General features: G+C 40.4%; 1 protein-coding gene across 9 annotated transcripts in view; it reads right to left on the reverse strand.

Annotated features, from left to right (window-relative positions):
* ARFGEF3 (ARFGEF family member 3) overlaps window positions 1-13,596 on the reverse strand; it is an 87,673-nt gene that overhangs the window by 23,044 nt on the left and 51,033 nt on the right. For 7 of the 9 annotated variants that reach the window (XM_021390705.1, XM_021390702.1, XM_021390701.1 and 4 more), the window contains 11 exons: window positions 11,168-11,251; window positions 9,694-9,860; window positions 8,634-8,799; window positions 6,339-6,446; window positions 5,877-6,092; window positions 5,524-5,634; window positions 4,071-4,221; window positions 3,296-3,610; window positions 2,130-2,263; window positions 799-944; window positions 73-252 (listed from right to left, as the gene is read on the reverse strand). In XM_021390705.1, the coding sequence (XP_021246380.1) occupies window positions 73-252; window positions 799-944; window positions 2,130-2,263; window positions 3,296-3,610; window positions 4,071-4,221; window positions 5,524-5,634; window positions 5,877-6,092; window positions 6,339-6,446; window positions 8,634-8,799; window positions 9,694-9,860; window positions 11,168-11,251 (1,778 nt within the window). The remainder of the gene's footprint in view (window positions 1-72; window positions 253-798; window positions 945-2,129; window positions 2,264-3,295; window positions 3,611-4,070; window positions 4,222-5,523; window positions 5,635-5,876; window positions 6,093-6,338; window positions 6,447-8,633; window positions 8,800-9,693; window positions 9,861-11,167; window positions 11,252-13,596) is intronic. The other 2 variants (XM_021390700.1, XM_021390704.1) reach the window with 1 other exon arrangement.

The raw sequence follows: 13,596 nt of genomic DNA on the forward strand, positions 1-13,596 counted from the left end.
CACTCTCATGACCATCCTTCCTATGGGCATGGTAGGTGTCAGATACAGACATCCTAATCAGGGCTGACTTGCCTGGTCTTGCACATCCTCATCGCACAGCTCCAGCTGCATGATACGCTCAAAGGGGCGGAAAAGTGACTCATTAAAGTGAAAATGAGAAGGCTCATTCCAATCTGTCAGCACTTCAGTGAGGATGTCATGGATGAAGGAGACGGCCTTCCGAGACACATGCCTTTCTTTGTGACAGGCAGCCTGCAGGGAGAGGAAGAGTATAAGACTTTGCCCAAACACAAAATTTGCTTTTAGAGAGGCAATTTTAAGGCACGCAAGCACTTCATGATGCTGAAACCCAATGAGAGCTTCCTCACAAATCTAACTAGGGAGTCCACTGCAAAGAAAATGGTTAAGTTCTGCTATGGAATTGGATGACTGAGAGTATGAGCTGCTTGGGGTCCCACAGATGCCTAAAGATTTGATGAAAATTGAAGGAGAGTTAAAAATAAATTAAACAATAAACCCTAAAGAACAGATCTCACGTTAAGTACTACCTTTTGTTGCTACCCAGGTTACTGTTTTTCCCTTTTAAATGGTTTTACATATATACACCATATTTGATAAAAAGTGGCATTTGATCATGCTTATATTTGGCCATTTATGGAACTTAAAAGTGAAGAGAACAGACCAAATAGGACATAATGTTAAGGGTTGGTACACATTTCAAGAAGACCATTAAGCCTTCTTCAGCTGTTTCAGCTTTGCCATCCCTTGCACAAATTCCCTTTTTCTCCCCAATCCTACCTCCACCAGGTGAGGTGCCACCAGGCTCCAGCAGCGCATGATGTGGAGCAATGGGCGGGATTTACTCCTCACAATTCTAAGCATGGCATCACCAAGTCGGAACAAGTGAAGCGCACTTCTCCTGTCCTGGGTAGATTTTACTTCCCCTACAAGGAAGTAAAGCAAAATAAACAGAGGCATAAACAAACAGCTGCTCCTCCATCTCTGGATGTCTAAAGAGCAATTTAAATCAGGTCAGAAAGTAATAATACTCAGCCAGAAAGAAATCACTGTAAAACACAGCTTATACCTGGGTAAGTACAAGAAGAGGAGACAGACCCAAGCTTTAAGAACAATGAAATAGAAACACTTCACTTTCATTTAAGTGAAGACTTTTTGGGAATATTTTTAAGACATGAAGACTTGGGAAAGTAATGCATTATAATTAAATCACGATATCCAGTATAGATAAGCGCAGACAAGATAAGCAAGGAGGTGAAAAAAAAGTCTTTGGTGACATCTACAGGAAAGAATATAGACTGCAGATTACTTAGCTTTGGTTTGTCTGTTGTACTTACTACCACACAATTGGTGCGAAGCAGAGAATTTGAAAAAGGATCACGTGTTCCTACTAAAAACAACTTATCTTCCTTTCCTCTTCCAATATTTGAAAACACACTTCATCGTCCCATTAGAATATGCTATTTTAAAATATGGGCATGCCACTTTCAACGTAAAAATATGTTTCCAATTAATTGCCCTATCCTAATGTTAATGTCATTATTACTAACTCCTGTTGACTTACTGCTACATATAAGATAACGCTGTAACTATTTTTATTAAAAAAAAAAGCAATTGGAGACAAGGATGAACCAAAAAAATACTATTAATTTTTATACTGAGATAATGATAAGTAGTACCTCAGGGAGAGGAGAAAACAATTAAATTAGTTTTCATGTCTGCCACAGAACAGACAACTTTTTAAAGGTTTTGTACTGTAAGGTATATGCTCCACACTGCTGGGGAGGAGTAAGCAGACAACTCTCACTGCTGTGTTTTTCATTTTTCAATTGTGTGCTTCATTTGCTACCACTCATTTTACAAACACTTCTAAGTGAATGTCCTCTGAAGTGTCCCACAGCAGGGATGGATGTGATCCTTGTCTAAAAAAAGTTCTCCATCTTTTCTAAAGACTTTGCAGTAGTCCTACAGAAAGATCTTATTAAAATAAATATTGTTTTCTTTTTACCTTGAAATTTCAAGTGGAAAAATTAAAACCGTAAGAATACAAAGTAAATCCTGCAAGCAGTATAGTTGTATGTGAGACAAGAAGCCTCTGGTTTATTTTTTACCTGGCATTGCTAGGGAGTAATCAACTGTATCTGTGACAGAATGGAAAAGCTGGGCCTGAGAAGCCTTCTTGAGCTGGTAAAGGAAGCCTGCCAGTGCCACCAAATTTAACTTGTCGGCAGCATCTTCAAAGAGTCTGTGAATAAAAGAATAGAAATCAACTGAAAAATTCATGATACGGAGACTTAAATGTGTTTGTAAGAGGAAAACCTTTATGTGTACATAGCTGCTGTGCGTTGCCTCTGGCAACGCACACAGGAAGACTTTGATCCAGAACTATTATTAATTGGAGGGTGAAAAACAGAGTGGTGTAGGACCAGACAGAACCCTTCCAAGATACAAATGCAGCACTACAACAATAAGGCACTTTTTCAAAGAATCACCACTGCCCCTTAACTGTATCTTAATTGCATAAATAGTTCATGAATAATAACTACAAAAACTAATATGCTTGGTCCTCTGAATTTACATGATCAGAGCTTCACTGACTATAGCAGTTCACTCCATCTGAAAAGACCCTTAACATGAAAAAGAAATTAAGTCTTAGATCTAAAGCTACTGTATCTGAATTGCTATTTAGAAATATAAACAAGAGCCATTATTTTCAACTGCAATGAGCTCTTAAGAGTTAAACCTGTACCCTAAAAGCAGTAAAATTTTACACAGATCGGAAGCAGGTTTCCATAGAATCACAGAGAAATTTCACATGGTACATCCAGAAGTTAACACAGCCATGATTTCCTGATTCTGCTTTTCATGAAAAACTTTCTGCTGTCCTGACAGTAGCAGCTGCTTGCCATTTGACACTGGGCTTGTGACTCCATCCCTTCCTGTCAAGACACAACACCTATTTTTTTTTTGTCTGCTTTAATGAGCAAACACAATAGATTAATTTACATACAAGCAGTAAGTCCACCATTCCTAGGATGCATGTGATTTACCGACGGATTCAGAAATACCCAGCCCAGTGCTTCCAAAAAGCAGGGCAAGTACAGCACAGGTGCAGAAAACCAAGCCTTTTAAGAGCTGCTGGCTGTGATATGTAGCTCCCTTGTGAAACCCAACTGAAGCAGTGGCTGCATCAGATGTAAAGATCAGGCTCCATTGCATCACAGAAAGGTCAATTTTGGTCTTGTTTTAGGAGCAGAGACTCTAGTGATGCTTTTACCTGTCAGCTTGTGTGGAGAGTGTGAGAACAGCCTTGGCAGCACTGGTCCCACACAGCAGGCTGCCTCCACGGAAGTCGAAAGCTCTGCCCTTGCTGCTCTCCTTGACAAGTTCCTGGATGGAAACTGGCTGAATGACAGGATTGCTGCTGAGGGTGGTCTCCTGCTCAGGGGTCTGTTCCGGAGAAGCCTCCCCCAGCTCAGTGTCTGAGTGTGGGCCTCCAGGTGCCTGCTGTGACTGGGTGATGGTAAGGCAGGGCTGGGAGGTGCCGTCACTGAAGTGGGTGTGCTCCAGAGTGCTGATGTACTCACACACCCTGAGAACAGAAAGAAAAGATGGATTAATGCCACAGAACAACAGCTCTTGTGTTCCTAAATCAGAGGACTCACTGAAGAAATGCTTGAATCTGTACTCAAGAGGCGAGTCAGAAGCACAGTGTAAGTAAAGCTCTCAGACGCATCACAGATAGCTGGTCGTCTTACATCCTTTGGCCTCCCACGTCCCCAGACAGCAAACAGCCTAGCTGAGGAACCTGAAAGGCCACTGAAGGTTTCAGGGTCTGACACAGTCTTCTGACAACACTGAATTTTCTGAGCATTGATTTCATCTCTAAACAGAGATGAAAAGAAGTGATTTTTCTCTTACAGGTATGTACAATTAATTCACTCTGTTACTGGCTATAGAGAAGACTCCCAGAGTATGTGAAGTCCTTTATCTCTGGTACCTCGTGGCAACATGGTGTAAATTATGTTTCTTTTGGGAAAGCTGCTAAGTACCTGAACACATGAGGCCAGCAGTCCTGATTGTGGCTTCCCATCTCCAGGCCCACGTTGAGGACTGCATCCATACACAAAACATGAGCAGTGTGTAGGCAGACTCCCTGCACTTTCCCCATCTGCTCCAGTTTCTGCTCCACTTTCTGTTTCACTGCAGCACAAAAAACAAAAAGACCATTGCCATCTCCAGCTTTTAAACGAACATTTGCTTCTATATATGGTGGTGAAAAAGGTATACAGCCTGAAAGCTACAAAAGAATGTGGGATTTAGGCAAAAAACAAACTACAGAATCCCATTTTTTCTACATAAACGTAAGGCAGTTTTAAAATGAAAATCCCCTTGGAATGATTTTATGAAAAATCAGTCTGAGACTGACAGCCCTCTACCCTCAAATTCACATCTTACTGCCAGCAGAACATATGCAGCACTACCAGCAGTACTACATGTTTCTGTTTTGTGCTGGCTGGATTTTTATTTATCTATTTTTTACCAAAATGTCTTTTGCAATAGAAAAAAGGGTTTATGGATTTCACATTATTTCCATACAAAAGTCTCAACAAAAAGCTTTTGATAATGGATACTCTTGTCAAAGCAAAACTAATCCTAATCTGAACTACAAGCATTTGGACCTTGTTCTTTTTCATGAGAATCTCAGAAAAGCTTAATCTTCATGCTGCATTGGAATCAAAGCAAATTTTGAAACTGTCCAAACTTCCATAAAATAGATCTGTTGGCCTCAGGCCACTTCTACTGCCTCCTCTTTGCTTCTATGCGGCCTGGCCAACTCACTTCAGTTATATTGAGCATAGTGGTCAAAAGACAGCTTGCCCTAAGATCTATTCAGTTTTGTTTTCTCTACTGAGACACTAAATTACAGTGCCAAGTAGGGTCATTTGTGCAACAGCATATTTTGTTACGAGTTTCCTGCCTTTAGAAATTAGATGTTATCTTATCTCCAACCAACCAGAAAGACTTTATTGACTTTCTCTGGGTGCAGAACTTCTGCACAAGGGTGCAGAACATTTTAGCTGTTCTATTTTTTTAATTACCATTCCAGCTTTATTTAACGCGATTCATGACAAGTCAGGGAGAGGGATGCAGGTTCAGTTTATGGTATCACACAACACAGCAACAAAATACTATATCTTTGATGCCCTCTGATTGTACAAGTATCACAAAGCTTAGGAAGTGCACATTTAAGAAAAAAAAAAGCAGCTAGCCTTACCTGCTGTTCAACTGATTTCAGTTCCATATAAATACAATTAACATGACATATTGTTAAGAACCTAGGACGAGACATTTAGTGAAGCCTCTCGACTTACGTCCTGTATGCCTATGAAAGAGTAATGGTGACATCTCCCTCTGTTGTTCTTTTGTGTATAGCAAAGTACCTTCCAGCTGCATCTCTGCAGAAAATATGAGATAAGCTGGATCATTTAATCACATTGTTACCTTGAGCTATAGCATCACTGGGCTCCTGGATTTCTTTTTCCTCTTTCTCTTCTTGGACACAGGACGCAGCAGCCATTTGGGCAAGAGCAGATGCACAGTTCGCAGCAACTCCTGTAAAGGAACAGCAGAACGTTTAACTAGCATTTCCTCCCTAACCCTGAGCAATCTGAATGACAGCTTGCATCAAGTCAAAATGTCTATGTAGGTAAGGTGGGTTCTATGGGGAGTTCTACAGGTTCCTTGATGATCCCAGATCAGAACAGGGTATGGCTTTTCTCTCCCCCAAATTCATCTAGGGAAAGTTATCATTCTATTTTGTTAGTCTGCCATGACAACACACAACACAGCAGTACCTAGGGCACAGCTCAGGCGGGCTGCCCTCCTCAGTCCATCCAGGCTCACACAAATGGAGTCCTTCTCCTTTTGGTTTTGCTCTTTGGCTCCTTCTGCTCCCAAGATGAATGCCAGCCCCTTGGAGCTGCCTGCCATACGACCAGTCAGCGGTGTGGACAAAGTGTCAATCAAGTTCTTCCAACAGCCGATTAAGAGGTATCGGGCAAAAGCAACTCCTGGAGTGAGAAATGCATTACTACTGCTACTGGAAAATAACAGCATCTTTATTATCAACAGTCAAAAAAAAGGAAAAAAAGAAGTTATAATTGTCCCCTGCATGCTGGACTGTCCAACTGATTCATACACAGGATACACTGATACACTCCCTTCACACCTTAAACTACTGTTCTTTAACCCAAATGTGTTTATGGTATAGAACACCACTGGTATATACACTTGTGCTTACAATACATTCTAAATACCTGCAACAACAGAATCATCTGTCTTCTGATTTTGGGAAAGAGGAGATTGAGCTGAAGCAGATGCCATCAACTGGCCACCGACTGTACTGCTTCCCAAGCCATCGATGTCTGCCAGAACATTAAAGAAAACAGATTACTTACTAGCCAACAAACAGATGGCATAAAGAAAGTATCTCTTACCGGCTCCTTCTTCAAGCAGGTTCTTGTGCTGCTGATTTCTCAGGTATGCTTTTTAGTCTCTCTTTTCTGGCAGCCTGGTGAAGCCTTGGTATAAACATAAGCTGTGGCACTTCATATGCTTTGCCAGCTATTACCAGCTTTTTCTCGTAGAGTGCAAATACCCCCACTCACAAAAGCTCCCTGAAGTCACACAGTCAGCAGAACTCTTGGTAAAGATAACACGATATTTCTAGTTTTGGACCTCCTGCACCCTTACGCACAGTCTCTGCACTTCTGAGTATTTCCTTTCAAATCTTGCTAAATCCTGAAACTGTGTGTTCCCAGACCTCGCAGTCAACCAGACACACCAAGATCCTATGTTCTAAATGGAATTGTTAGTAGACTCACGTGGGTTCAACGTCAACAAAGGAAATGCAACATTTTCTCTAACACAAGACTAGTTTGCAACATAGAGTTCAATATTAAGGACATTGGACTGATTTGCTTCCTAGAAGCCTGTCTGTCTCTTCTCCACATGGCTATTATTTTTCCAAAAGTGTTTATTTCAGCTCCCCAAATGACCATTTATCATACAATATTTAAAGGCAACACTGGGCTCAGCACAGTCAGCAAAAACCTCTCAGAACATCGCTCTTTGATTACCAGTTAATGGCTCAGCTGAAGCCAGTGCTCTCCATGTGTACACTGTTCTAATTACTTCTTTGCAATCATACAGTATGTACATTCAAAAAGACAGTGCATTTTATACCATTATAGTATCATAGGCATCCTGTTGCCTTTCACCAGATCATATATATATATATATATTTTTTCCCCCCTCAAATGAAGCTAATGATTGTTTTTCAGTATTTGTTAGAGGTGCTCTGGGTTTTCAGCTTCTCACTACTGCCATTTGGCATATCCCTAGCACAGCACAAATCTGAACCAAGGGGAGTCCGATCTTTGGAAGGCTTCCAGTACTAGACTCCACTATTTATATTTGTTTGTGCCGAAGGCATACTGGAATGGCTTTGCTCTGACATCAAGAAAACAGCAGTCTTACCGCTCATCATTAACAGGTACCAAACCTGCTGTAACTGAAGTTGAGAGAGATAAAAGATGCGCTGGTTCAATATACAAACCTACCCTTCCTGTCCCCACCATTCTTTCGGGAATCAAACATTCTTCTGTATTCATTTGGCCAGAATATGCACAACTCTCCTTTATGCATACACTTAAATGTATCCTTGGAAAGATTTTAGAAATTTCAACTTTATGAAGCTCAGTGGTACTGCTAAAGTCATCCTATGGAAACAGAAAGCTGCAGATCACATCTTCATGTTGTGTAAACTGAAGTAGCTCAGAGAAGTTCAGTGAGTCACTTAGCCTGTAACTGACTGGAAAGCCTAGCAGCTGTGTGATTCAGGTATATTATATATATATATTATATATATATATATACATATATATATATATCAGGGTTCCAGATTACAAGTCATTTAAATAAACATAACATGATATTTTCTAAAGGTAACCAAAATTCGTATTATTTTACACGTTGGTTTTTAGAAGTATCAGTAGATTACTGGATCCAATAGCATTTAAAGAAATGTATTTCTTCCTTGCAACTCCTGAAGTCTGTCTGTACCTCCTGAAGTAAAAGGCAGCCATCTTTCAGAGAAAATAACAGAGACATATTGTTTGGCCATATCCTCATCATTTATCTCAATTAGCAAGCATTCCTCTGCAGGCAATAAGGAGGGGTCTCTGCTCATTTGGATCCTGATAATGACTGTGACTTTGGGACAATGCCACCACACAGATGATAACACACAAGTTGAGACGATAAGACATTCCATTCTATTCAGCTTTGGGTCACACTGACCTCAGAGAATGAAGACGACTACTAAATTTCAGAGGATTTGTTTGTTTTTAAATCCAGGCTTTAAAGTTTTCTGTTCGATCCAGAACAAGCACTTAGGTATCTGCCACTGAGTATTTAGTTGTACATTAGTGAAACACCACTCACTGCCTGGCTGCACTGTTTGGTATGTAATGGAGTGAAACAGAGTGTTACTGTAGCTTGTTTTAGACCGGACTGAAAGTTGGTTCCTGGCATCATAACATTGTACTAACCTGTCAGCATGGTGATAAGTGGAAGGCTGTGCTCTTCAGGGCTTCCCCAGTATCCAGCTTCCCCTAGCATGTTCTTTTCTAGTACCTGGTGGTACAGTTCTTCAACCCAGGCTTGGGAAAATATCATCAACACTCCACTGGACTGGACCTGCTTCATGAACTCTTTCTGCAGCCAACCACAAAAGCCAGACGTAAGACAACAGTAAGTCCTACAGCATAAGTTTGTAGCACTATTCCTGAGCATAAGGTGATGCAGAGTAGAAATGAAGTTATACAAAACCAAGAATTAACAGAGGATCACAGTGTGTCTCTATGGTGAAAACGACATGAACCTCATTCTCATTGGAGAATGACATGAATAAGGAGCTTTCCCTTCTCTTATTGCAGATTATGCAAGATACAACCCATAATAACAGCTCTCATACAGCAACAAAGGCATAAGCTGATCTCTTAACATTTCCACAAGGTGGGGGTAGGAACTCAACTTCATTAAAAACAAATCTGTGGCACCTAATGCTGCTTGTCCAGCAGTCAGGCCCTTTCGCACTGAACAGCCATCACAGACGAACTGGGGTCCAATTAGATGCATCTGAACTATCTTCAGTAATACTTAGGTATTAAAACCTAATTATCTTTCACTCAGAAAACTCATGCCTTCATCTGTATAAATGCAAAGCTGGTATTATGCAAGACATTTGTCATTAAGCTCAAAAGTAGTTGTAAAATGAAGGTGCACACCTTTAAGTATTGTTAGTCCTTACTATAATGTATCACACAATGGTAGTGAAGATTTGTTATGAAGATGCAGTATCCATCAAAATGACTGCTACTTTAATGATAATCAGTAAGCAGGATTCATTCCTCCCTGAATTACAGAGAAGCTGTGTAATTCAGATGCATGACATTTATCATGCAAAATTTATAAGCACTTTGCTTCGTTTGCAATTATTATTTCTCCACTTAGCAAGTAGCATGAAGGACACTTACACGCGAGCTGTTCTATACGAAAGAAAATTAAACAATCTCTTTTCAAACATTTTCCCTGTATTCACCAACTCACCAGCAACACAGGGGCTTGGGGAGGCTTCTTCCTGTAGTAATCCGAGTTGGCCAATTTTAGGTTTAGCAGCAGAGTATAATGAGAGACCATGTAGAGACTGTCTGCATTCATCAGAGTTTGGAAGCTGAAATTTGGGTTTCCTTCAAATCCTGGTGAGTGCATCATACCTAACAAAAACACCATGTGAGCTTTCACATTTTACACAGATTTTGCCTGGAAAAAAAGATCAGAAACTAACCCTAGCATTCCAGCAGCAACAGATTGCTAGAATAGCTAATGAATCTTCAGCAGAAGTTACTCTATTAAATGTGCTAGATTAGGGAGTAGAGAACTAAACAGTCCATCCATAATGCAGTGTTGCAGCACACTGAACAGTCCAGTCACAGTCCAGCAAAGAAATATGCTTAATTTGAAACACATAAGGAGCACCAGTATTCATTAGGATGTCTGCCAGGTACAAAGCAGAGGGCAGGATATATCTGCAGTGCTAATCAGAAAGGTGAGATGGGTAGGCACAGAGGCAAAGCCTGTGCACTTACAGGAAACTGAGCATACTTGGCACGAATGGTGCTAATGAGGGACACAGATCTTTTAACGTCCCAGTAAACCTGTTCCAGCTAAATGAGTTGCTGGATGGGGACTGGAGTGCTCAGCACCTTGCAGGGTCAGGCTGTAATCACAGAATGGCCTAGGCTGGAAGGGGCCTTAAAGCCTATCCAGTTCCAAACCCCCTGTCACATGTAGGGCTGCCACCCATTAGATGAGGCTGTCAAGGCATCATTCTTTCCACGGCCTAGAGGTGTGTGTACAAATATTTAGAGTCAAGCTGGCTGGGACTTTGTTACAACTCCAAGCCCTGTTTAGTTCATACAACACCTGCTTCTTAGACAGCTGAGCCTTTACAGCATTGTCAGACGCATAAGCCATCATCCGTAAGCAGTCAGTACTCCTGAAAACACTGTAAAACTACACCCTACAGCCATGCCCCATGGTACAATCTCTTCTTCCTAGGCAGGATGGGCAGTACCTGCATTTTCCTCTGAGCTAGCTGGCCTACTGTTAGAAAATAATAAATCAGGTATGAGCAATACTTAATCAAATCCCTTTGAGCTGTTGTCTGAGCCATAAAAAATCCAGAAATGTTTGACTCCCTCCCCCCAAGAACCACTATATTTCATGGTTTTCACATCAGCTGTGAAATCCATTCATCTAACATTAATAGGGGAAATTAAGGAGTAAGCTTTCTTCTAGAGGAACATTTGTAACGGAACAAAAGAGAGAGCTTCCAAGGTTCATTACATGATGAAGCACAGCTGCATCATTCAGTTAACTGCTGAAGTGGTTGACTGTGAACATATTCCTCCCACCACAAAGCTCATGCCTGTTCTCAGACAAAATACAACAAATCATCAACATTAAAAAATAAAAAATAAAAGAAATTCACACACAGAAAAGAAGCAAATGTTTTTCTTGCCTCGTGAGGGTTTGAAAGTTCTGTGCTGCTGCCTTCTCGGACTTTCCACTGACGTCACTTTGGGGGCGTGGATAAGGTGAATAACTGTTTGAGGGCGGATTTAGAGAGAAAGTAACTGTTCCAGGGTGGGTCTAAAAAATGAACAACTCTTTCAAGGGAGCAACCTTTGTGGAAGAGGGGTGATAGGGCTGGCCACACACTACATCAACACGGAATTCCACGTGTTTGGGTAGGTTTCTTACGGTGAATGTTAACAGAGAATCTTTACCTAGTCCCAAAATCATAACCCTGTGCTTAACAGTAGGCCTATAAGTAGCCCCAGTGACTACATCACTGAAGTTAAAGATAGATCTTCACACTTTGCTGAGTGGTGGATCATGATCTTGATGTAGCTAGCATATACCGATTTGATGTCTGGTATCTTAAACAAGTACCTCTGGACCCAGAATCGGCTAGAGTAACATAAACTCAGTGTAGAGAGTTACGTAAATGAAAACGTGGGCCATAATGCTTTAAAAAGCACACTTGTGTACAGCTGCACATAAAAGTGGCTAGTACAAACAGGGTATGTATTTGAGTGTTTGGAAGAATGTGACCCCTAGCTCCCTCAAAAATACCAGAAAACAACTAACTAAATTTGACAGAAGCTCAGCTCTCAAAAGGAAAGGATTAGCTGATGGATAAACTTGCACTGATGCTTAACTACTCAAAAACCTTGCCACTAAAAGCTGTGCAATCAAAATCTGGTGCTAAAATGCTTGCTATGATCATTAACACAATGGCATACAATTATCAGAATTAATTCCTTGATACTGCAACTCATGAGAATAGTGATGTCTAAATTAAGAGAATACTGACCATCAATTTCAGTTATAAAAATCTGCCAGCCATAGCAAACAGCAAGGTTAGTACACTGCCCTAACAGAGACAGTTCATTTAAACTGGCAAGGCCAAAGAGGGCCCATGTAAAATGCAGTGTTCTGCTCAAGCCAAGATAATATTGAAATTTTCTAGATAATTCAGTATTTTTAAGATAGACATCACACTCCAGTGTTACTAAGGGATCTTTTTAGCATTGGTTTTATCTAGCAACAAGCAAGGGAGAGCTTTCTGAAGAAACATCATAACCAGTTGAAGAAGACTTTTAACTAACTGACTTCCAAATCTTACTTTCCTTTAAATTCTGCTTAGCTTCCTTTGCCAATTCCATGCTAATATTCCTGCGTCAGCACCTTAGATTCCTATCTCCTTTCACTGCTTTTCAGTCCTACAAAAACACAATAATGTTATAATGCTGTTTAAGGATCTAGCTGGTAGGAAAGACTGCTAAACTCTATACTAATGTAATTCGCCACTTCCCAATGTAAGATAAATTAATGAACGAACCAAAGCACATAAATAAAGACTCAGAAACAAAAATACTATTTCTGTGTGGATTGGTCTCAGAACTGCATCTGTCTCCTCTTCTCAACTTGAATCTTAATTGTATTCAAGTTTCCTAATGTATTCCTCAGGAATTATACAGGAAGAGATGCTATACATCCAAGGAGTCAGACCAGCTCCTTTAACTTCGTCACCTAATTTGTGCTTTGAATTTCTGGTGCTAATGAAGGAATTCTGAAACAATAACTTAATATTCCCTTTAGAGGCAGAACTGGTATCTCAGAAACTCTTCAGGAAAGAGTTCCTACCCATGGACATGTTTTAAATTCCATCGATCTCTCTATATAGGCCTTCAGACTCATGCCCCTCATCTATACCAGTCCTCATCTCAGGAATATTGATGGACTTTCGTTTAAGGTTGTTTCAGCTCCACTGAGCCCCATTCCAGTTGTTCTACTGAAACATGAACTGTACAGACCTTGTGAGAGTACAAAAGTAAGGGGAATGCTCTACAAAGCCACTAAGATACATCACATTTCCATAACAACAGCAAGACACACCTCCTCCAAACTAGTCCAGTAACTTGTTACTGTATTTGTCCAGGATTCCTTAGTGTTATCTTCTAAGAATATTTCACCAAATCAGACTGGAAACATGGTGCACATTTTGAAATACAGGCCTGGTCATGAGGCTGGCTTTCTTAGAAATGTGAAGGGTCTTCCTCAACTCAACAGTCTAAGCCCAAGACTGGCATCTTTTTAAGAAAAATGTACAAACCAGAAAATACGGACTTAATGCAAAAATGCACTGTTATCCTTCTATCTTTCTCACTGTATAAGTCATACTCAATGACAACAAAAGTAGTATTTAGCTTTAAAATCTGGAAGTCTGCTAGGTATACCTCTTCCAACACTTCAAAACCTTCTACAGAGATTTGATAGACAAAAGGTTAAGAAAAATAAGTTGTATGCTCATCTACATGTGAGCTAACAAGGTACACAAGAGTTAGAGTTCTAATCCTGGTCTTCTGCTACAACTTCATTACT

Source organism: Numida meleagris, chromosome 3 (assembly GCF_002078875.1).
Source record: "Numida meleagris isolate 19003 breed g44 Domestic line chromosome 3, NumMel1.0, whole genome shotgun sequence".
Taxonomy (NCBI): Eukaryota; Metazoa; Chordata; class Aves; order Galliformes; family Numididae; genus Numida; species Numida meleagris.